This window comes from Oryx dammah, unplaced genomic scaffold (assembly GCF_014754425.2).
Source record: "Oryx dammah isolate SB20612 unplaced genomic scaffold, SCBI_Odam_1.1 HiC_scaffold_27, whole genome shotgun sequence".
NCBI classification, from domain to species: Eukaryota; Metazoa; Chordata; class Mammalia; order Artiodactyla; family Bovidae; genus Oryx; species Oryx dammah.
Window position 1 is genome coordinate 95,145,140 of NW_024070211.1, and position 25,404 is coordinate 95,170,543.

The 25,404-nt window shown below is 39.3% G+C and overlaps 1 protein-coding gene across 1 annotated transcript in view; it reads right to left on the bottom strand.

Moving 5' to 3' along the window:
* The window catches only part of LOC120854147, a 24,723-nt gene extending 792 nt beyond the window's left edge, over positions 1 to 23,931 (bottom strand). The window contains 9 exon segments of the mRNA XM_040227936.1: positions 34 to 332; positions 506 to 581; positions 583 to 2,412; positions 2,414 to 2,840; positions 2,843 to 3,392; positions 3,394 to 3,922; positions 4,463 to 4,656; positions 22,631 to 22,716; positions 23,928 to 23,931. Of these exon segments, the coding sequence (XP_040083870.1) occupies positions 34 to 332; positions 506 to 581; positions 583 to 2,412; positions 2,414 to 2,840; positions 2,843 to 3,392; positions 3,394 to 3,922; positions 4,463 to 4,656; positions 22,631 to 22,716; positions 23,928 to 23,931 (3,995 nt within the window).
* Positions 23,932 to 25,404: the final 1,473 nt, after the last annotated feature.

Below are 25,404 nucleotides of genomic sequence, written 5' to 3' on the forward strand. Positions count from 1 at the left end.
TGTTTCTCTCTTGGTGGGAAAGCTTCTACGCACCCTGAGAAGGTATCTATGAATACCAGTAGATATTTGTATCCATATTTACCCAGTTTTACCTCCGTGAAGTCCACCTCCCAGTATGCTCCTGGTCGACTCCCGCGTTCTCTAGACCCGTGGTTGGCTGGGTGACGGGCAGTGTTGGTGAGGTGGCAGGCTTTGCAGGTTGATACGATATTTTCTATCATCGATCTGATGTCTCTCAAGGAAATCCTGGCATGTCTAATCAGGTCCTGCATCTTGCGGGTTCCTAGGTAAGTGGCGTGATGCATCCTCAGTAACACCTGCTTTCCTAGTTCCTCCGGGAGGATCAGGGAGCTGTCTGCTGCCCACCACCACCCGGCCAGTTGTTGGGTCATAGGCAAACTTTTTATCCAGTCTAAGTCTCTTGGTGAGTAGTTGGGTAAAGCTGGCAGAACAGGGCTCCCGGGGTCGAGCAATTGAAGGGTGGCTTCTATCATGGTGCCCTGGCCTCATCTCGGGCTGCTCTGTTTGTCAAATTGTTTCCCTTTGAGGTCAGGGTGTCTGACTTTTGATGTCCTGGGCAGTATTATGGCTAGTTTTTTAGGCAGCCATAATGCCACGAGGAGGGTTTTTCTTTCTTCTTTATTTTTGATCGTTTTACCCTTGGCCGTGAGGAGGCCTCTCTCTCTGTAGATGGCTCCGTGTATATGGGTATTAGCAAAGGTGTATCGGCTATCGGTAATGATGTTAAGTTTTTTGTCCTTTCCCAACTAGAGGGCTTTTATTAGGGCGATTAGTTCAGCCCTTTGAGTCGAAGTGCCCGGAGGTAGTGCTTCTGGCCACACAATTTGGGTTTCTGTGGTTACGGCTGCCCCTGCAAACCTGAGCCCATCTCGGACGAAACTGCTTCCATCCGTATACCAGGTAACTTCAGCATCCACTAGAGGGTGATCTTGCACGTCCTCTCGCGTTCCATGTACTTGGGCTAGTATGTCGCTGCAGTCATGGATCAGGGCTTCCAAATCTGGTTTAGGAAGCAGTGTAGCTGGATTGAGAGCAGTAGGCTGCAGAAAGATGATTCTGGAGGGGTTTAGCAGCAGTCCCTGGTAGTGGGTCAGCCGAGCGTTGCTGATCCACCTATCTGGGGGTTGTTTTAGGACGCCCTCAATGGCGTGGGGGGTGGTGATGTGCAACTCTTGCCCCAGCGTCAGTTTATCTGCACCCTTGACCATTAGGCCCACTGCCACAATCATGCAGAGGCATGGGGGCCAGCCTGACGCCACGGGGTCTAGGCATTTAGACAAGTAAGCCACCGGCCGCTTCCAAGGTCCCCGGTGTTGCACCAGTACCCCCTTTGCCACTCCTTGTTTTTCATCTACGTACAGGAGAAAGGGTTTTGTAACGTCAGGCAACCCTAGGGCGGGGGCTGACAACAGGGCCTTTTTAATAGTCTTGAAAGCGGTCTCCATCTGCTCCGTCCAACTGAAAGGGGTGGTACTTTTTGTGGCTTCATATAAGGGTTTAGCCAGTTCTGCATAATTTGGGATCCAAAGACGGCAGAACCCAGCGGACCCCCAAAATTCTCTCACCCCTCAAGGTGAATCTGGGGTAGGGATTTTGAGTACTGTCTCCTTTCGTGCCTCTGACAGCCATCTCTGTCCCTCCTTTAATACATACCCTAAGTAGGTGACCTCTGGTTGGCATATCTGAGCCTTTTTGGCTGAGGCTCGGTACCCTAATTTTCCAAGGGTCCGCAATAGTTTTCGGGTGCCCATAAGGCAAGTCTGTTGGTCCTTTGCTGCAATTAAGAGGTCATCTACATATTGTAACAAGGTTAGTTGGGGGTGTTGTTGTCTGAACTCACCCAGATCCTCATGGAGGGCCTCATCGAAGATGGTGGGAGAATTCTTAAATCCCTGTGGCAGCCAGGTCCAGGTCAGCTGGCCGTTGATTCCTTCTTCCGGGTCAGACCATTCAAAGGCAAAAAGGTCCTGGCTCTTGGACGCCAGGGGGAGGCTGAAGAAAGCATCCTTTAAATCTAAGACCGTATACCAGTGATGGTCCAGTGGGAGAGAGCTCAGGAGGTTGAATGGGTTCGGCACTGTAGGGTGAATATCTAAAATTCGGCGGTTGACTTCTCGTAAATCCTGCACTGGCCGATAGTCACAAGAATTCATTTTTTTGACAGGGAGCAAGGGGGTGTTTCACGCCGACTGGCAGGGTCTCAAGATTTTCTGGGCTAGGAGCCTGCGGATATGGGGGGTGATCCCCTGTCGGGCCTCCAGGGTCATGGGGTATTGTCAGATCCGGACGGGGTCAGCCGCTGGCTTAAGATCTACATATACAGGAGGGTGGTGTTCGGCAAAACCGGTTCCCCTTGTCTCGGCCCACGCCTCGGGGAGTTCATCTAGCCATTTTCAAGTCTACCGGAGGTGATATAGGTTTCTGGTGCAGCCGATATTCATCTTCTAATTGAATAGTCAGTACTTGGACCGGTCTGCCCGACTGGTCGAGTATTTTGGTTTCCCCTGGGAGGAAATGAATCTGGGCCCCCATTTTGGTCAACAGGTCTCTTCCCAACAGAGGGAAGGGGCATTCTGGAATGACCACAAAAGAGTGGGATACCCGGCCCGCACCCAAGTCCACTGATCTTCAGGTAGTCCATTGGTATTGTTTCATTCCAGTAGCCCCCTGCACCCAAGAGGTCTTTCCGGCCAGTTTTCCCTGGGGCTCTAGCAAAGCCGAATATTGAGCCCCTGTATCAACAAGGAAGTCAACTGGGGTCCCCTCCACTCTTAGGGTTACCCTGGGTTCGGGGAGGGGCACCGAACCCATCCTCCCTAATCGCTCAGTTCTTCGACAGCCAGGATGGGGGTCTTTCGTGGTCCCTTCTTTTTCTTAGGGCATTGCTTGGCCCAATGTCCTTCCTCTTTACAACATGCACATTGGTTTTTTCCTAATGCTGGTCGCATATGGGGATGGTTCTTACCTTCAGCAGCCAGGTGGTGCAACTGGCACTCCCTCTCTCCCGAGTCAGGAACTGTTGCAGCCAGCAGGATGCATGCCATGTTACGGGTTTGGCTATCTGCCGCTTTGGCTTGCTTTTCCTCGGGGGTTTCTCGGGTTTCTGCTACTGTTATTAAATCCTGGATACTCTTTTCACCCAGGCGTTCAAGTTTTTGTAACTTCTTCCTAATGTCGGGAGCCGCCTGGTTGACAAAATGCATTATCAAAGCAGCCTGAGTGCCTTCTGCTTTTGGATCCATGGGGGTGTATTGTCTAAAGGGCTCCATTAGCCTCTCTAGGAAGGCTGCTGGACTCTCAGTGGGGCCCTGCTGAACATCTCCCACTCTAGCGAGGTTAGCAGGTTTCTGTGCAGCTGCCTTAAGCCCCCCCCAAAAGAGTCTGGCGGTAGACCCGGAGCCTCTCCTTACCTCGTGCCGTATTATAATCCCAGTCAGGTCGCGATAGAGGAAAAGAGGTGTTAATTTCATCTATATTAGTGGTGGGTTCTCCGTTTGCCCCGGGGACCCTTTTATGGGCCTCATTCTGTATTCTCTCTCTCTCTTCTGTGGTGAAGAGAATCTGGAGCAGCTGTTGGCAGTCATCCCAGGTGGGCTGATGAGTAAAGAGCACAGTCTTTAGAAGGTTAGTTAGGTCTCTAGGGTTGTCTGAGAACTTAGCATTCTGGGATCTCCAGTTATATAGGTCACTAGTAGAGAAGGGCCAGTATTGATGAGGTTGGTTTCCTGCCTCTTTTGGGGGAGGGGGGGCGGGCCACTCATAAGGGGAGGACAACAGTTGAGTCTGCTGGCCCCTCCGGGGACCTGGCTCGCCGATGGCGAGTATTTTGTGCAGCCCTCCCCCCACCCTGTGTTTCGTCCCTGGGTGAAGGAATGGAGGAGGCCGGTGGCGGTTCGGGGGGCTGGTAACGGGGAGGAAAGAGAAGTTCTTCTTCTGTTCCCCCCTGCAAGATAGGGTATAGCGGCGCCGTTGGTTCAGATTCCTTGGGATTCTTCAGGTTCTTTCCTACACGTGTCACCAACACCTGAGCGGTAGAAAATCCCTGTTGAGGCAAAAAAGGTTTTACCCAGGAAGGGGGGCGCAATATGATATTTTCCCATACTATGATATAGGGAACTTGGTCAGGGTGTCCGATCCGCGGTCGGAAGATGATATCCTGGACTCAGTATACAGTTCCCAAATTGAAGGTGCCTTCTGAGGGTCAGCCTACATGGAAAGTCGGCCATTCTGCAGTGCAAAAAGTGATTAATTTATTCCTTTTAATTTCTACACTGAGGTCATGAGCGCGCATCTTGACCTCCTTAAAATTATCAGTAATCAAGGATAGAGGTGTGGGGCTAGAATGGCGTTGCCCCATCGTCCCGGGATTAGTCAGATGTTGGTAAATTAACACAGACAATACGAACAGCCACACAAACAGACAGAGAGGCAGGAGAAATACACCTCCGGGAGTCCGGAGGTAAAACCGAATGACGATGGCCTCTGGCCGTTCAGTGGGAGCGACCCGCTATCGTCTACAGAGAACAGGGGCACTCCATCCCCCCACGCCGGGGTCAGGGACGTCTCCCAACGACCCCCACCGGTGACTCTCTGGCACGTCCGCCTGAGTCGTATGCCGGTCTCAGAAACCAAGCCCTACCAGGAGTGAAAAGAAAGACAGAAAAAAGCTTACCGGCTGCACATGACTCTCCGCATTGGTCTTCCCGAGGAGCGGGTGGGAGATCCCGGACGAGCCCCCAAATGTGCCCAAGTCGCGAAATCTCCCAGTGACCACCAGGGAGCCCATATCCGATGCAAAAGCAAGAGAGTTTTTATTACCAAGCTCTAGCTGGGGCTCCCACTGATACTGACACAGTGGCTAAAGGGAGGAGCCCCGAGTTCTGGGTTACATTGCTTATATAGGGTATTCTCGCGGGAGAAATTTGAAAAACGGGAGTTTCCAAATTCGGAGACATCTAATTGGTTACCTTCTGTGGAAGGGTTAGGTGTTGGTTTCTGATTGGTTTTTATTTCCCCCAGGCTGGCCCTGGGTTCTGATTGGTTCCCATTACCTAGATAGACTACGTTAAGTCAGGAGATTTTGGTCTGGGGTCTGATTGGCTCGAGGGTGGTGGGCTGAGGTCAGGGGATTTCCAAAGGCTCTTTTCCTGGAACCTTACAAAATGGAGTTTTTCTGTTAACAAAATGGAGTAGCTTAGGTCCTTCACTACCGAAGTTTCCACTTTGACGTATTGCTACACTAGCAAGGTAATTCAGATGCTGGGCAACTAACAATGACAACTTTCTATCATAACAACTTTGCTCTCAATGTGCTTGTTTGGCCATTTTCATTTTAAAAAGTAGCACAATATACATGTTGTGTTTTGGGCACAACCGATGAAAAGAAGGCAACTGAAACTTACTGATATTATGTCATATCAAAGATATTCTGCTAGGTGCTTTCACCTAAGAGAGGTGATGGATTTAGAAAAAATAATGTGTGTGTGGCAGAGGAGGGCAGGGGTTGGAGAATGATGCACTATTACTAGTAATATTTTTAAAATGCCTTTCATTCAGTGCAAGAGATTGCTTAGCAAAGTGAAGAAATCTCTCATCACCATAAAGCTTTCAGTTTTGTCATTATTTTTTCTCCAATGAGTTTTGTGTTATCTCTACAAGTGAATTAATTTTGCATGGATGTTGTGCATACATTTGGCTAGTCTGTGAAATAATTCCTGAAGATTCAACCTTAAGCCCTGTATTTGGTTGTCTTTTCTTAGTTTGTTTTCAGTGTACTCCAGTCTTAAATCATTGCATTAATTTGAGGAATTTCTATGAGAGTGAATACAAAATCATTAGAAAAAATCTACATGTATGGACTCCTCCAAAACCTAAAAGTTCACCTCTATTCATGTATGAAATAAATAACCAAACATTTAATAAATTAAAATCTCATGGGCAGAAGAAAGAAATTCTTATAATTTTATTCTATTTTATCTTTTCTTTTTTTGGTAGCAGATTCTCCTGTTGAACAAATGGGTCTTTCATTTTATATATACAATGTTCTTTGTCACAAATATACCACAGAGGATATCTTGGATAAGCATAAGAACAGAATATTTTTAAGGCACTGTAATTTTAACATATTTATATCATGGATAAATTTTCTCAATAATTTAAGTACTTTTATCCATGCATCCTTGTATCCAGTGAGCTCTAATATGAAAGGCTAGGTTCTTTATCTACAGTTGCCTTGACCATAACTTTCAACCAGAAAATGTTACAACTAAGTTCCCAAAAAGGTATTGTCCTGTATTCTTCTAATTTTAGAAGGTACACAGGACCAATCTCAGAATGAGTATGTGCAAACACCATATTATTTACAGCAAACTAAATATAATGCCTTGATTTGGCACTGCCTGCTTGATATTTCTCTTGAAAACTGTTACATATGTTTGTTTTGAGTTTCTGCCAAAATAGCAAGATTGTTAAATATCTTTCATTTGCTTCTTGTTAAATGCAAGAAAAGAATTACAGATTACCTTAGCTTAACTTTTATACAACAGTCCAGTGGACACTAATTCTTTTGGGAGAAAAAAATTAATATTCAAATGATACAGAAACAATTGCTCTTGAAAACACAAAACTATTGCAATTGTAACATGCCAATATTCATTTTTATACCTAAACCAACTCTATTCATAATAATGTGACTCTTTTATAAATTATATGTAGAATACAGTGAGATTGTAATTATGTTGGGGGCTGATTATGCAGGCTGTCAATTATTCGAGATTTTTGCTTCCCCTTCTTCTTCATCCTACAGTCCACCTTTCGGACAGTTATCACCTTGTTAGTATTTTTACTCTCTGCTTGTTAGTGAGATTGGCAGGGAAAAGGAAAGGTGTGAAGCCTTAAATCAGTAGATATTATTACTTGCAAGAATTGCTCATAAAAATTGGCAGTGGAAGAGTTTGAAGCTAATTGCTAAAAGTACATTGAGGATATGTATATTTCACTTATGCTTATTTTTCTAGTCTTCCATGTATCAGGGAGCATTAAAAGTGAGATGTAAGCCTTATGAAAAGTAGAAAATTGTTTTTGATAGACACTTTCAGAGAAAATTATTTTGGGTGGAGGCTTTCTGAAGAACCTTTCATAAAATAGCTTACCTAACAATTCAAATTTTTATACTCAGACAATTATGTTGGAAAACATTATAATTTGCTCCCCAATGAACTATTCAAATGCATAATTAAGCATTGTAATATGCCTGATGAATCTCTTTAATTGGTAAAAACATGAATCTGAAAGTCAGTATTTCATATTTTTTTGTATTTTGCAGTCATCACATTATATAAGCATGCAAGTTTAAATGCAATTTCTTTTATTTAAAAGATTCAATAAATCTGAGTTTATTTGAGAGCACCTTTCTATAATCTATTTTTAAAAGATATAAAATTCACCTAATCTGAAACATGTGCCATTTATTCATCCCAATGGCACCCCACTCTAGTACTCTTTCCTGGAAAATCCCATGGATGGAGGAGCCTGGTGGGCTGCAGTCCATGGGGTCGCTGAGAGTTGGGCATGACTGAGCGACTTCACATTCACTTTCATGCATTGGAGAAGGAAATGGCAACCCACTCCAGTGTTCTTGCCTGGAGAATCCCAGGGATGGGAGAGCCTGGCGGGCTGCTGTCTATGGGGTCGTACAGAGTCGGACATGACTGAAGTGACTTAGCAGCAGCTAAATTTTAAAACTTTATGTAAACATTCATTTTTAAATTATTGAGTCATAAAATATTCATTGAGCATTAGCATCATGATCAACATTCATTAGACATTACAGGTAAAATGGTAAACAATTTATACATTGTTTTGCCCTCACAATACTCACAGTCCAACAGCAAAAGTATTTGTCAAATACTCCCATGGTCTTTTTTGCACTTACCTCACCGCTACCATTCAGGATGAAGGCAACACAGAATAATGTAAAGGGTAAAAAGAATAATCAAAACATGTAAGTTTACTAGACCTCTCCAGTTTCAGGCTTTCATGAGTGAGACTTTGCACCTTTCCCCAAAGTTCATCATTTGTGCCCTGGGACTGATTATCAGAATACATGAAACAATGTGGTATTACAATAATGATTTATAGGTATTCACTTCAGAAACAGGGAGAAAAACAAGAAATTGATAATAACCCAGAAAACCAGCAAAATGCATGCTTGCTTTTTGTATAATTCTTTCTAACCCAACCCCATTCTCTTCTGATGATCGCAATCATTACTACTGCCAAGATTCCATTTTCTCTTCCAGGAGGTCCCAAAATGCTTCCTTGGGTACTTTGCAATGGATTTTCTTGGAATACCCAAATTAGGTGTGAATGCTCGTGTCATTATACTTTGGGAGATGTTTATCATTTTTAGCTTCCATATCTTGCACTGCACAGCTATTTTGTAGTGATAGTTGGTAAGAAAAATTTGTTTTCGATATCTCTGGTAAAATAAAATAGGTAAAGAAAAACATTTTGGTCTCAGTCCCAGATGGCTTAGTGGTAAAGAATCCACCGGACAAGTTGGAGATGTAGGTTTGATTCCTGGGTTGAGAAGATCCCCTGGAGAAGGAAATAGAAACCCACCTCAGTATTATTGCCTGGGAAATCCCAGGGACAGAGGAGCCCCAAGGGCTGCAGTCCATGGGGTCACAAAAGAGTAGGACACAACTTAGCAACTAAATAAAAACAATAACAAATATATATCTTATAGCACCCGTTGACTGTTGATGCTGAGCAATTTTTTTTAACATGTTTGATTATAATGGATGACTAGAGATCCAAATGGTGTTGTTCAAGATGGTAAGATTTTGTCATGTTGGGTATCTAATGACTATATCCTTGAGTAGACCTTTGTGCATTAGCCTGAATGAGAACTAACTTTATATGTTGTAAGCCACTGAGAATCTGCACTGATTATTAATGCAGCATACTCTAGCCTATTCAACTATGCATTTCCTTAAATGTCAGTTTTACATGTGAGAATTTTGGCCGGTGTACAGTTAGCAGGAACAGCCCACATAAGACCACTCTCTCTTGTGACACAAACTACAAGTTTGGGAGGTTTCCCAAAATACCTTTAGTTGTGATAATTTCCTAGGAATCCCAGAACTCATTCAAATATATTTACTCTTGCTTATTGTATATTATAAAGAAAGGATACAGAATAAAATCAGCCAAAGGAAAAAGATTTGATCTTGCAGTCAAAGGGACTCTCAAATCTTCTCCAACCCCACAATCCGAAGGCATCAATTCTTTAGTGCTCAGCCTTCCTTATGGTTCAAATCTCACACCCATACAGGACTATTGGAAAAACCATAGCTTTGACTATACATACCCCTGTTGGCAAATTGATGTCTCTGCTTTTTAATACACTGTATAGGTTTGTCATGGCTTCCTTTCCAAGGGGAAAGTGTCTTTTAGTTTCATGGCTGCAGTTACCATCTACAAAGAGCCCTCATTTTTTCTTGACATGCCAGATATTAGTATCCTGAGATTGAACCCCTGCAGCCCTGCAGTGAAAGTTTGACCCGTGGACCTCCAGGGATGTCCAAGAGCCTTTATTTTTGCTTTCTTTAAAAAGAAAATAAAATTTATATATACTTAGATAATCAATCATGATTAAAGAGAGAAATGTAGGTTACCTATTTAGCATGCAGTTTATTAATCAAAAGTATGTACTATCTAACCAATAATTTTTAAAAACTGAATTCCTTATGAAAACTTCCAGTAGGCATTTTAAAACAACTTTCAACTTGAACTTATATTTTGAACTACACTGATAAAAATATTGGTATATTTCACATTTTTGCATTTATTTCTTAAATTTGTACAAAATCATTATATACAGGAAAATAAAAGCAGAAAACTGCATAATTGCTATGTGCACATAGAGATTTAGATAATATATCCAAGCAAGGGAATAATATTTACATATCCTTAAAAAGACCAGTTTCTTAATCTAAGCTAAAGAATTGAACATGTAAGTAAGAAAAATAACTAGAATCATTTTATTTATCTTAAAATATTTCCTCTTGTGAACTGCTAATGCTATTTCAAAATCCATTTCTGTAGTGCTAGTTCATCATTCAACACCACAGTTCAAAAGCATCAATTCTTTGGTGCTCAGCTTTCTTCATAGCCCATCTCTCACATCCATACACAACTACTGGAAAAACATAGCTTTGACTAGAGAGACCTTTGTCGGCAAGGTAATGTTTATGCTTTATAATATGCTGTCTAGGTTGGTCGTGGCTTTTCTTGCGAGCAAATGTCTTTTAATTTTATGGCTGCAATTACAATCTGCAGTGATTTTGGAGTGCAAGAAAATAAAGTCTGTCACTGTTTCCATTGTTTCTCCATCTGTTTGCCATGAAGTGATGGGACTGGATTCCATGATCTTTGTTTTTTTGAATTTTGAGTTTTAAACCAGCTTTTTCACTCTCCTCTTTCACTTTCATCAAGAGGCTCTTTAGTTCCTCTTCGCTTTTGGCCTTATGCATATCTGAGGTTATTGATATTTCTCCCAACAAACTTGATTCCAGCTTGTGCTTCATCCAGCCCAGCATTTTGCATATGTACTTACTCTGCATTTAAGTTAAATAAGCAGGGTGACAATATACAGCCTTGACATACTCCTTTCCCATTTTGGAACCAGTCTGTTTTTCCATGTCTGGTTCTAACTGTTGCTTCTTTACCTGCATACAGTTTTCTCAGGAGGCAGAGAAGGTTGACTAGTATTCTCATCTCTTTCAGAATTTTCCACAGTTTGTTGTGATCCATGCAGTCAAAGGCTTTGGCATAGTCAATAAAGCAAAAGTAGATGTTTTCCTGGAACTCTCTTGCTTTTTTGATGATCCAACAGATGTTGGCAATTTGATCTATTTTTCTTCTACCTTTTATAAATCCAGTTGAACATCTGGAAGTTCATGGTTCATGTACTGTTGAAGCATTGCTTGGAGACATTTGAGCATTAATTTGCTAGTGTGTGACATGAGTGCAATTGTGTGGTAGTTTGAACATTCTTTGGCGTTGCCTTTCTTTGGTTGTGAAATGAACTCTGACCATTTCTAGTCCTGTGGCCACTGCTAGTTTTACAAATTTGCTGGCATATTAAGTACAACACTTTGAAAGCATTATCTTTTAGGATTTGAAATAGCTCAACTGGAATTCCATCACCCCTACTAGCTTTGTTCATAGTGATGCCTCCTAAGGCACACTTGACTTCGCATTCCAGGATGTCTGGCTCTAGCTGAGTGATCACACCGTTGTGGTTTTCTGTGTCATTAAGATCTCTTCTGTATAGTTCACCTGTGTATTCTTGCCACCTCTTCTTAATACTTTCTGCTTCTGTTAGGTCCATACCATTTCTTTCCTTTATTTTGCCCATCTTTGCATGAAATGTTCCCTTGGTATCTCTAATTTTTTGAAGAGATCTCTAGTCTTTACCATTCTATTTCTTTCCTCTATTTCTTTTCATCGATCAGTGAGGAAGGCTTTCTTATTTCCTATTGCTATTCTTTGGAAGTCTGAATTCAGATAGATATATATTTTCTTTTCTCCTTTGCCTTTAGCTTCCCTTCTTTTCTCAGCTATTTATAAGGCCTCCTCAGACAACCATTTTGCCTTTTTGCATTTCTTTTTTTGGGGATGGTCTTGATCACTGACTCCTAGATAGTGTCACAAATCTCTGTCCATAGTTCTTCGGGCAACCCGGTCTATCAAATCTAATCCCTTGAATCTATTTGTCATTTCCTCTGTATAATCATAATGGATTTGATTTAGGTCATTCCTGAATGGCCTAGTGATTTTCCCTACTTTCATTACTTTAAGTCTGAATTTTGCTATTAGGAGTTCATGATCTGAGCCACAGTCAGCTCCTCAGTGTAGAAGGACACATATTCTCATCACCATTACTCTATTTTAATTTCTTTTAGGTCCTCTTTTTTTTCAATGTATGTCCTTTTTTTAGTCACAACTAAGGGCTTCCCTGGTAGATCAGATGGCAAAAATTCACTTGCAATGTAGAAGACTCAGGGTTAAACCCTGCGTTGAGAAGACCCCCATGGAGAAGGGAAGGGCTTCCACTCCAGGATATTTGCCTGGGAAATTCTGTGGACAGAGGACCCTGGTGGACTAGAGTCATGGAGTTGCAAAGAGTCAGACACATCTGATCAATTATTAAAACTTATATTTTTCACAGTTTTTAACTGTAAAACATATTTTTAAAGTTTGTTCAGATATCTTTGGTTGTTGGTGGTGACGGTGAAAGCAGAGAGGAAATAATTACATGTATTAATAGTGCTGGTTTGACTAGTGTGTATTAAGTTAGTAAGATGTCATCGGCAATGATGTAAAATTGTGCTTAAATTATGTTAATTTTGTATACCTTAATAGAATTGTTATAGTATACTCTTTTATCATGAAGGCCAGACACCAAAATATTAGTTATTGGTTAAATAAATGGCATCAGAAACCATGTTACAGAGTTCTAACTTGCGTCAAACCTTTGAAAATATCAGGTATGTCCCAGGAGAGCACCTTCCCAATTCAAGGATCATAGAGATATTTATTAAGATATGAAGAAAATATATTATAAAATAGTGCTATATGTTTTCAGAGTTTTTGATTACTGAAAAGTACTTTGTGAAAAATAGGTAGAACAATGCTAAGATTTAGTATGTAGTGTTTTTCTAAACTTATTTGAATATGAAACTTATGCCCCAGGTATCTAAAATTACTTTGTGAAACTACCAAGTAATTTATCATTAATCTACCAAGTAATTTACCATTTTTAAAATTTCAAAGACTACAAGATATTCCATTATTCCATCAGACACACAAAAATAATTCAGTTCAGTTCAGTCACTCAGTCGTGTCTGACTCTTTGTGCCCCATGAATCACAGCATGCCAGGCCTCCCTGTCCATCACCAGCTCCCGGAGTTCATTCAAACTCATGTCCATCGAGTCAGTGATGCCATCCAGCCATCTCATCCTCTGTCATCCCCTTCTCCTCCTGCCCCCAATCCCTCCCAGCATCAGAGTCTTTTCCAATGAGTCAACTCTTCTCATGAGGTGGCCAAAGTATTGGAGCTTCAGCCTCAGCATCAGTCCTTCCAAAGAACACCCAGAACTGATCTCCTTTAGGATGGACAGGTTGGATCTCCTTGCAGTCCAAGGGACTCTCAAGAGTCTTCTGCAACACCACAGTTCAAAAGCACCAATTCTTTGGTGCTCAGCTTTCTTCACAGTCCAACTCTCACATCCATACATGACCACAGGAAAAACCATAGCCTTGACTAAATGACCTTTGTTGGCAAAGACATATCTCTGCTTTTAAATATACTATCTAGGTTAGTCATAACTTTTCTTCCAAGGAGTAAGTGTCTTTTACTTTCATGGCTGCAATCACCATCTGCAGTGATTTTGGAGCCCCCCAAAATAAAGTCTGACACTGCTTCCACTGTTTCCCCATCTATTTCCCATAAAGTGATGGGACCAGATGCCATGATCTTCGTTTTCTGAATGTTGAGATTTCAGCCAACTTTTTCACTCTCTTCTTTCACTTTCAACAAGAGGCTTTTTAGTTCCACTTCACTTTCTGCCATAAGTATAGTGTCATCTGCATATCTGAAGTGATTTATATTTCTCCCAGCAATCTTGATTCCAGCTTGTCCTTCTTCCAGTCCAGCGTTTCTCATGATGTACTCTGCATAGAAGTTAAATAAGCAGGGTGACAATATACAGCCTTGACGTACTCCTTTTCCTATTTGGAACCAGTCTATTGTTCCATGTCCAGTTCTACCTGTTACTTCCTGACCTGCATACAGGTTTCTAAAGAGGCAGGTCAGGTGGTCTGGTATTCCCATCTCTCTCAGAATTTTCCACAGTTTATTGTGATCCACACAGTCAAAGGCTTTGGCATGGTCAATAAAGCAGAAATAGATGTTTTTCTGGAACTCTCTTGCTTTTTTGATGATCCAACTGATGTTGGCAATTTGATCTCTGGTTCCTCTGCCTTTTCTAAAACCAGCTTGAACATCTGGAAGTTCATGGTTCACATATTGCTGAAGCCTGGCTTGGAGAATTTTGGGCATTACTTTACTAGCGTGTGAGATGAGTGCAATTGTGCAGTAGTTTGTGCATTCTTTGGCATTGCCTTTCTTTGAGAATGGAATGAAAACTGACCTTTTCCAGTCCTGTGACCACTGCTGAGTTTTCCAAATTTGTTGGCATATTGAGTGCAGCAGTTTCACAGCATCATCTTTCAGGATTTGAAACAGCTCAACTGGAATTCCATCACCTCCACTAGCTTTGTTCGTAGTGATGTTTTCTAAGACCCATCTGACTTTACATTCCAGGATGTCTGGCTCTAGGGGAGTGATCACACCATCGTGATTATCTTGGTCTTCAAGCTTTTTTTTGTACAGTTCTTCTGTGTATTCTTGCCACCTCTTCTTAATACCTTCTGCTTCTGTTAGGTCCATACCATTTCTGTCCTTTATCGAGCCCATCTTTGCATGAAATGTTCCCTTGGTATCTCTAATTTTCTTGAAGAGATCTCTAGTCTTTCCCATTCTGTTGTTTTTGTCTATTTCTTTGCACTGATCTCTCAGGAAGGCTTTCTTATCTCTCCTTGCTATTCTTTGGAACTCTGCATTCAGACGCTTATATCTTTCCTTTTCTCCTTTGCTTTTCACCTCTCTTCTTTTCACAGCTATTTGTAAGGCCTCCCCAGACAGCCATTTTGCTTTTTTGCATTTCTTTTCCATGGGGATGGTCTTGACCCCTGTCTCCTGTACAATACCATGAACTTCTGTCCATAGTTAATCAGGTACTCTGTCTATCAGATCTAGGCCCTTAAGTCTATTTCTCACTTCCACTGTATAATCACAAGGGATCTGATTTAGGTCAGTCCTGAATGGTCTAGTGGTTTTCCCCACTTTCTTCATTTAAGTCTAAATTTGGCAATAAGGAGTTCATGATCTGAGCCACAGTCAGCTCCCAGTCTTGTTTTTGCTATCTGTATAGAGCTTCTCCATCTTTGGCTGCAAAGAATATAATCAATCTGATTTCAGTGTTGACCATCTGGTGATGTCCATGTGTAGAGTCTTCTTTTGTGTTGTTGGATGAGAGTGTTTGCTATGACCAGTGCATTTTCTTGGCAAAACTCTATTAGCCTTTGCCCTGCTTCATTCCGTACTCCAAGACCAAATTTGCCTGTTACTCCAGGTGTTTCTTGACTTCTTACTTTTTCATTGCAGTCCCTTATAATGAAAAGGATATCTTTTTTGAGTGTTAGTTCTAAAAGGTCTTGTAGGTCTTCATAGAACCATTCAACTTCAGTTTCTTCAGCATTACTGGTTGGGGCATAGGCTTGGATTACTGTGATATTGAATGGTTTGCCTTGGAAATGAACAGAGATCATTCTGTCGTTTTTGAGATTGCATCCAAGTACTGCATTTTGGACTCTTTTGTTGACCATGATGGCTACTCCATTTCTCCTAAGGAATTCCTGCCCACAGTAGTAGATATAATGGTCATCTGAGTTAAATTCACCCATTCCAGTCTGTTTTAGTTTGCCGATTCCTAGAATGTCGACGTTCATTCTTGCCATTTCCTTTTTGACCACATCCAATTGGCCTTGATTCATGGACCTGACATTCCAGTTTCCTATGTATTATTGCTCTCTACAGCATCAGACCTTGCTTCTATCACCAGTCACATCCACAACTGGGTATTGTTTTTGCTTTGGCTCCATCCCTTCATTCTTTCTGAAGTCATTTCTCCACTGTTCTCCAGTTGCATATTAGGCACCTACTGACCCGGGTAGTTCCTCTTTCAGTATCCTATCATTTTGCCTTTTCATACTGTTCATGGGGTTCTCAAGGCAAAAATACTGGAGTGATTTGCCATTACCTTCCTCAGTGGACCACATTCTGTCAGACCTCTCCGCCATGACCCTCCCAACTTGGGTGGCCCCACAGGGCATGGCTTAGTTTCATTGAGTTAGACAAGGCCTGTCTTTTGGAACTTTAACTGCCTTAGCACATATAAGAACTATTTATGATATTGAGAAAACATAACTGTTACATAATATCAGTTATTATTATATTTTTGTGACAATTATATAGAGGTCATGTATTTTAATTATATTCTATGAGTACCATCAATTGAAGACATGATTATATTTTGTTGAACACAGTAAAGAAAAGAAACAATCCTTTCAGGAGGCTACAGAATAAACACAACATATACAGTAGTGTCCATTAAATTGTTAAAATGATCAAAAAGGAACTAAACCATAGAGAAACGAGGACTACTTTTCAAAAAAGTAATAGATAGCTTCATATCACATTCTAAGTATGAGAAAATGTGCAGCAACTATCTTTCCCAATAAAATAGATAAAAAGATATCTTTATGAAGATAAAGCAAGAATTATAAAGAACATAGTGTGAACAATAAACTATGGTGCCGTGTGATATTAAAAGAAAATGTATAAAATCATGCTTACTAGTGAGGAAATTCAAGTTTTCACACTAAGATCAGGAACAAGCCAATAATGTCCTTTCTCACTATGTCTTTTCAACATCAATTTTGAAATATAAGCTAATGCACTAAGACAAGAGAAGGAAATAAAAGGTATACAATTTGTCAAGGAAGAAATAAAAATGTTTTTGTTCACAGATGAGTTGACCATGTAGAAAATCCAAAGTAATTGGCAAAAAAGTCTGGAACTAATGAGCAGATTATAACACGGTTTTTTGGATACAAATTAATATACAAAAGTCATATCAACAGTGAAAAATGTAGAATTTGAAAGAAAAATGCCATTTACATTATCACACACCAAATAAAATAATTAATGGCAACCCACTCCAGTACTCTTGCCTGGAAAATCCCATGGATGGAGGAGCCTGGTAGGTTGCAGTCCATTGGGTCGAGAAGAGTCGGACACAACTGAGTGACTTCACTTTCACTTTTTCACTTTCTTGCATTGGAGAAGGAAATGGCAACCCACTCCAGCATTCTTGCCTGGAGAATCCCAGGGACGGGGGAGCCTGGTGGGCTGCTGTCTATGGGGTCACACAGAGTCAGACATGACTGAAGTGACTTAGCAGCAGCAGCAGTAGCAGCACTAACAGCAGGTGTGCTCTAACAAAATATAAGATCTACATGAGAAAACAATAAAATTCCAGTGAATAAAATCAAATAAGAACTAAATAAATGGAGAGATATCTCATGTTCATGGATAGAGAGTCAAAATATTTTCAAGATGTCAGTTCTTCCCAATTTGATATAAATTCAACACAGTACTAATTAAAATTTAAGCAAGTTATTCTATGGGCATCAGCAAACTGATTCTAAACTTTATATAGAGATGCAAAAGACCCAGAAAAGCCAACACAATAATGAAGGAGAAGAAAATAGTTGGAGGATAAAACTACCTGGATTCAAGACATATTAGAAAGCTACAATAATTTAAACAATGTTGTATGGACCAAAACAAAAAACGTGGGGGCAAATAAGTCAATGGAAGAGAATAGAAAGCCAAGAAATAGATCTATGTAATACTGTCACTTGATCTTGGACAAAGGAGCAAAAAAAAATAGAATAGGGCAAAAATAATCTTTACAAAAAATGACATTGGAAGAATTATCCATCCATAAAAAATGAATCTAGAAGCAGACCTTACATCCTTTGCAAAAAAAAATTACTCCAAATGAATCACACACTTAATTTAAAACTCTTATAAGGTAATATAGTAGAAACACTGGAAGACTTTACGTATGGCATTTACTTAGATACAACAGCAAAGTCATGGTCTGTTAAAAAATAATTTATTAGTTGCACTTCATTAAAATTAGAAACTTTTACTCTGTGAAAGAAATTAGCAGGAGAATGAGAAGACAACTTCCAGGTTAGGACAAAATATTTTATCACATCTTATAAAGTACTGTTATTCAAAATATAAAAACCTTTAAAACTCAATAATAAGGAACATTTAACTCAACTTGAAAAGTGAGCCAAAGACTTTTTCTGACACTTCACCAGAGAAAAATTTAAAATGGCAAGTAAGTGTATAAAACTGTTCCACATTATTTGTTATCAGAGAAATACAAATTTTAAAAATGAAATACATACCTATTAAAACCACCAAAATGTGGAATACTGACAACACCAAATGCTGGTGAAGATGTGGAATAACAGGAACTCTTTCATTGCTGGGGGAATGCAAAATGGTACAACCACTTTGGAAGACAGTGTGGTAATTTCCTATAAAACTAAACATGTTCTTATCCAATGATTCCACAGTCACACTCCCTTGTATTTAACCAAAGGAGTGGAAAATATTTGTCTACACAAGAAACTGCATATGTATATATGTTTATAGCACCTTTATTAATAATTGCCAAGACATGGAAGCAACCCAGATATACTTCAGTAGGTGAATGGATAGATAAATTATGTTACATCTAGACAGTGATACAACAGAAATGTGCTATCAAGCCATGGAAAGACATAAAGGAAACTTAAATGCATATTACTAATTGAAAGAAGCCCATCTTCCAGGGCTACATACTGTATGATTTCAAGTACATAACATTCTGGAAAAGGCAAAAATGTAGAGATGGTAATGTTTCATTGTAGGTTCATCAATAGTAACAAATGCTCCACTCTGGTGTGAAATGTTCATAAAGAGAGGCTCTACATGAATGGGAGGTGAGGGGGTAGGTGATATAAAAGAAGTTTTTAAAAAGTAAATGTATAGCATTTTATTTCTTGCTTTATGTTTAAAGTACTTTTACAAATTATATTAAATTTAGAAAACTTTTCTATGTTATATGAGATTGTAATTTATAGCTGATAAAAATGAGGAGGGTTTTTTAAGCTTTAGAAGTTGAACTTTAACGCTTGATATTTATTTGTAACATAGTTCATATAATTTCTATCACCTTGGCTTGTTGTTTTCTTCTAGCATCACAATCTACAATTAAATATGAGAACTGTAATCTATCTGTGAAAAGTTGACACTGATTAAATTTAAAAAAAAAATAAAATAAACATACAAAAAATTGAATCCATTTGGGCAGGACCTTATTTATAAGGTGTATCCAATAAGCATAATAAAAAATGCCCTAAATTCAAAAGAATCAATTTTTTTGTGGAAATTCTTTTCTTAGTGTGAGTCCAGAAGCTAAGCATCAGTTTTATTTTCTTCTGAAATTGCATTGCAGCTCTCTCTATCTTCTTTTTTTCCCCCAAAAAGACAGATATTAGCTTTAAAGAACTACCCTATTTCCAACTGCTGTGCAATTGTTAGCAAGCATTCTTGAGTGATCAAGAATAATTTCAAGTTATGTTCAGTGCTTTGAGGCTCTGGGACTAAAATGCCAAATTAGAAAGACAAATGTGGGCCAAACATTTTCCCTTGTGTCTTCTGAGAAGTATCCTAAAATTGAGGATTCTGAAATTTTTGAGTCAGGATCCATAAAAGCTTGAGCAAAGACACTGAGATTTTATTGGTGTCGATTGACATCTTTCACACATTGAGAACAATCCCAAAATGTCCTATTAAAATATGTATTTAATTTGTACATTCAAAATATTACCATAAACATTCAACTAAGATTATTATCTCAATAGACAGTTGGTACCAGTTAGCATAAATGGTGAGAATGTAGGCAAGTGAGGAAATAGATTTAATTAACAGCCTTCATACTCAAAGCATTTTACAGCTATGCATCTGGTATTGCAATACCTTTTTGAAAGAAAAGAACACACAAGAAATCACTTATCATAGGTTGATTTTATTATCTTAATATTTAGAGATTATTTTTAAAAATGTTGAAAATACAATTTTTAAGCATGTAGAAAAATCCATTTAATTTAATTCCAATTAATGGCTTTTTGATCATTCAGCTATATACATATTAAACCTAGGCATAGTACATATAAATATGTAGGTACTTCTCTATATATAAAGGTATCTATGTGCTTATCTACCTTAAGTATCTATGTGGCTATTTATCATCTGTGTATCTATGTTTCTGGCATGGTGTGATGTGGCATGCTCAGTTGTGTCCTACTCTGTGACCCCATGGACTGTAGCCCACTGGCTCCTCTGTCCATGAAATTTTCCCAGCAAGAATACTGAGTGGGTTGCCATTTCCTACTCTAGGCGATGTTCCCAACCCAGGGATTGGAATCTGGCAGGCAGATTCTTTGTCTAATTCCCAGCTTCTCCTGAAGTTTGTTCTGGTTAACTTGTTATGTTTAGTTTATGAAACGTAACAGAAATGTTTGCTGTATTTCTGAGAAGTGTCTTCAAAAGGGAAATGTTATACTCTTCTTCCTTCCTCTCCATCCTCCAACTTAGAATAAAGCATGAATTTAGGTTTTGTACCAACCATCCTGGACCATGGGGATAAGTCCTATGCCTAAGAAAAATGCAGAGAGGCACATGAAGCAGTCAGCTCTTGCAGAAACTGCCTGAACCTCTAGGCTGGGTGGAAGGGACAGGGAAAGACACTGACTGAGTCTTGGGTCCCTGAAGATATTTGAAGATTCCAGATGTGCCTAGCCCTACCTTCCTTCAGGTTTAATCTACATAAAAGCAAAATACATTCTGATCTTATTAAAGGGATTAATTGAATGTGTAAATACTAAATTGTTGGATCTTCAGACTTCTATCTTCTTTCTAGAAAAGCAAAAAGGGAAAAAGACTCCTTGTACTTTAGAAATATACACTAATGAGTGAAATGATAAAATATTTTTCTCAAAAATAAATCAGTGTAGATGGTAGATATACAGTATAGAGGGAAATATGGAAGGATGAAAACTGACTTTATGTGATAATTGGTGAAGCTGGGAGAAGGTTATGGAAGGGATATAAGGGCTTATTATATTATTCTTTCTATTTTCATACGTGTTTATAAGTTTTTAGTAATAAAATGAGAGAATATACATAAAGCATCCGGAGGTGGAGGAAGTGGAGGAGAAAGCAAAGGAAAGATTAAAATAAGAGATTCTCTGGGTGAGAGAAAGAGAGAGAGAAAGAAAAAGAGAGGTGGGGAGAAAACCAGAGGTCACAGGCATAGAAAAGGAAAAAAAGAGAAAAATGGCATCAGATTTCTCAAATGTAACATTATTGCTAGTTTTCTATAAAGAAATAGCCTCAAAATTATGATAGAAAAGCATTTTAACTCAGAATTTAAATTTAGTTACATCATAATTAAGTGTAAGGTAAGAATTAAGACTTTTTAAAAAATGCAAGTTGTCTCTTTTTCTTAGCAAGTACTATAGAAACTGCCTTAAGAAAATGAGAATTAACCATAGAGAAAGACACCAGTTTCAAGAAACAGAAAAGCAAACACGGAGCAAAGAGAAAGGAAGTGTCAAGACAAGAATTCTGGTCTGAATTTAGAAAACAATGTGGCCAGGTTAGATGCGGTAGCAATGAGAGAGAGTTCAGAGACAAAAATATAGCTGGCTGATTAGCCAATATGCTGTGCTTTCACAAGTTATGTTGGTCATTTGAAACATCTAGTGGTGCATTTTTAAAAATCAGATACACATAAAGCCATGCAAAGTTGTAAAATGCCATTATTAATCCAATACAAGTTCTGAAAAGTTTATAATTCTCCATTTGGGAATGTACAGCTCTTACATTGCCCCAAACATGTAAACATTGACTTTAGAGAATCCCAAATTATAGTAAGAAGAATAAAGGAAGAAAAAATAAAATAAAATGGTGTTAACTATGAAAAGGTAAAATTAATAGATTATTTTTTAAATTGATAAATCAAAAATTAATTTCAAATTTATTATTCACTAATACAGAAGCAAAAATTCACATTAAGAACTGAAAGAACAGAGCTGGGGATTAGACAGATGTGTATAAAGGTACTGCATTTTTTTCCATTGTAAACTTTTAAGTACTGTTTGAGTTACCTAATCAAATTGTTAAAAAACATATATTTCAAGTTATTTTTATCAATGTATATCTGTATCTAAATACATCTTTTTATGTACATATATAACAGAACACACACAATGTTTACATATAACATATATGTCCATATGAGAGACATATACACACAAATGCACACTCTCATATAAACACACAGACACACACACACACATATATATATACACACACATATGTACATGAACACCAGAAAGTATATTTTTCACTGTGTTAAATTTTTTTTTTAAAATTTCTCTGTTGCCCAGAGAGGCTGCCAGCTGCTCTTTGAATCTGCAGAAGTGGAAGGTCATTCTGGCGCAGGTCTTCTTTGTCCTGCTCTGGATCATTTGTGTCACCCTTTTAGTTATGCAAATATGGGGCAATAAGAAACTCATAGTCCTGGGATTAGGGTGTAACAAGATTTTTTCCCCTATGTGATTTGGCAAGACCCACCTCTGTGAAGAGCTCAGGGTTAGAGAAATAACCTATTTGCATAATGGCTCTGGGGACATTCTGGCCAAGGTACTATGCATGAAATTACAATGAGTCTCTGATACAAAATTTTTGTTAATGAGCAGAAGAAACTAGACAGGTGGCTTACCTTAAATTCAAGAAACAACCTACAAGTTTGTTGGTTGGAATAGATTTTAGCCCAGTTTACTGCTAATGCCGTCTCTTCCAGACCAACTGCCAGAAAAAGTGACAGAACTTAAGTTGAACTTACATGGAAGGTAAAATAAAATATAACTTGGGATCTTAAGACCATATTATGCCAGTGATGTTAACAAACGTTACCCACTGACTGTGAAGGAGGTCTCCAAAAGTTCCTCTACATGACTGGAAGAAATAAGAGCAGTGGTAAGCCAGTTAAGATCCCTCCTCATCAGTCAAAGAACTGTTGCCCTCTGCCATGAGTAAGCTGATGGGATCTTTGCCTAATATGAGGTGGTGGAAAGGTCTTGAGAGAGATTGTGCACCTACTACTAGTAGGGCATTGTAGGCTACAGAAACTAATTGAAACAAGATCAAAAAGTATAATTACATAAGTAGCCCAAATTGGCAGGATAGGTCCCATTATTTACATGGATGGAGACGTACGTTTATACATCTTCACATCCTTACATCAATTTACCCTATGCCACTTAGGAACTACGATGTATAGCCACACCAGTGATATCATTACCATTTCAAGTCATAAACTCTGAAAGGTCTCCCTTAATACCACTAACTTTCCTCTTTCTTCTAATCATAGTAGCCAATTTTTGTTGTTGCTCAGTCATGTCTGATTCTTTGCAACCCCATGAACTGCAGCACGCCGGTCTTCCCTGTCCTTCGCTGTCTCTCAGAGTTTGCTCAAACTCATGTCCATTGAGTTGATGATGCTATCCAACCATCTCATCCTCTGTCACCCCCTTCTCCTCTTGCCCTTAATCTTTCCCAGCATCAGGGTCTTTTCCAATCCCATCAAGGGTCAATCTTTGAGCCTCTTTCCAATCTTTAAATCAGCAAACTTTTTTATATAGAGTTAAATAGTAAACATTTTATGTTTCCCTATTATAAAGTGTGGGCTTCCCCGAAGGCTCTGATGGTTAAGAATCCACCTGCAGTGCAGGAGACACAGGAGACATGGGTTCAATGGCTGTGTCCAGAAGTTCCCCTGGAGGAGGTAATGGCAACCCACTCCAGTATTTTTGCTTGGAAAATCCCAACAACAAAGGAGACTAGCATGCTACAGTCCATGGGGTCACAAAGAGTCAGACAAAACTTAATGACTAAGCAACAACAATAATTTTAAGGTGTCTTGCAATACTTAATCTGTCATTGTAGCATAACAGCAGCCATAGATATTTGTAAACAACTAGGCATAGTTGTATTCTGTAATTACTAAAGGATATTACCCATAATTGAGTAAGGTCAGATTTACTTGTAGGAATTAGAATAGCTCGGAAATTTTTCTCCCAAGCCTCAGTTCACTTCAGTAGCTCAGTTGTGTCCAACTCTTTGCAACCCCATGGACTGCAGCATGCCAGGCTTCCCTGTCCATCACCAACTCCTGGAACTTCCTCAAACTCATGATCGAGTCAGTGATACCATCCAACCATCTCATTCTCTGTTGTCCCCTTCTCCTCCTGCTTTCAATCTTCCCAGCATAAAGGCCTTTTCCAATGAGTCAGTTCTTCATATAAGGGGGTAAAAGTATTGGAGCTTCTGCTTCAGCATCAGTCCTTCCAATGAATATTCAGGACTGATTTCCTTTAGGATTGCTGGCTTTGATCTCCTTGCAGTACAAGGGACTCTCAAGAGTCTTCTCCAACACCACAGTTCAAAAGCATCAATTCTTTGGTGCTCAGCTTTCTTTATGGTCCAACTCATATCCATACACGACTACAGGAAAAGCCATAGCTTTGATGGATATTTTTCAGCAAAGTAATGTCTCTGCTTTTTAATATGCCCTCTAGGTGTGTCATAGCTTTTCTTCCAAGGAGCAAGTGTCTTTTGATTTCATGGCTGCAGTCACCATCTGCAGTGATTTTGGAACCCAAGAAAGTCTGTCACTGTTTCCATTGTTTCCCCATTTATTTGCCATGAAGTGATGGGACCAGATGCCATGATCTTCATTTTTTGAATGTTGAGTTTTAAACCAGCTTTTTCACTCTCCTCTTTCACTTTGATCAAGAGGCTCTTTAGTTCTTCTTCACCTTCTGCCATAAGCGTGGTGTCATCTGCATATCTGGTTATTGATATTTCTCCCAGCAATTTTGATTCTAGCTTGTGCTTCATCCAGCCTGGCATTTAACATGATGTACTCTGCATATAAGTTAAATAAGCAGGGTGACAAGTATGCAGCTTTGACATACTCCTTTCCCAATTTGGAACCATACCATTGTTCCATGTTCTGTTCTAACTGTTGCTTCTTCACCTGCATACAGATTTCTCAAGCCTCGAAGGAGCATATATTATTTACAATCATAATCCACTGGCTAGAAACCATCACATGGCCTCAGTCTGATTGCAGGAGAGCTTGAGAAATGTACTCTTTGTGTGCCTGAGTAGAAAATAAGATTAGAGAGCATCTAACCAATCTCTGACAAAAATACCAAATGTATCTTTTCTCTTTCTTTTTAGATTTCACATTTAGTGATGTCATATATTTGTCTTTCTCAGTCTGAGTTGCTTCATTAGTATTACAGTCTCTGGGTCCATCCATGTTGCTGCAAGTGGCATTTTTCCTTCTTGACAATGGTTTCATATATACATATCTGAATCACTTTTTTGTATACTTGAAACTAACAAAAACATTGTAAATCTATACTTAAAAAAATTCTAAATGTAGCTCTAACTGTTTCATTCACTGTAATATCATTATTATTTCAA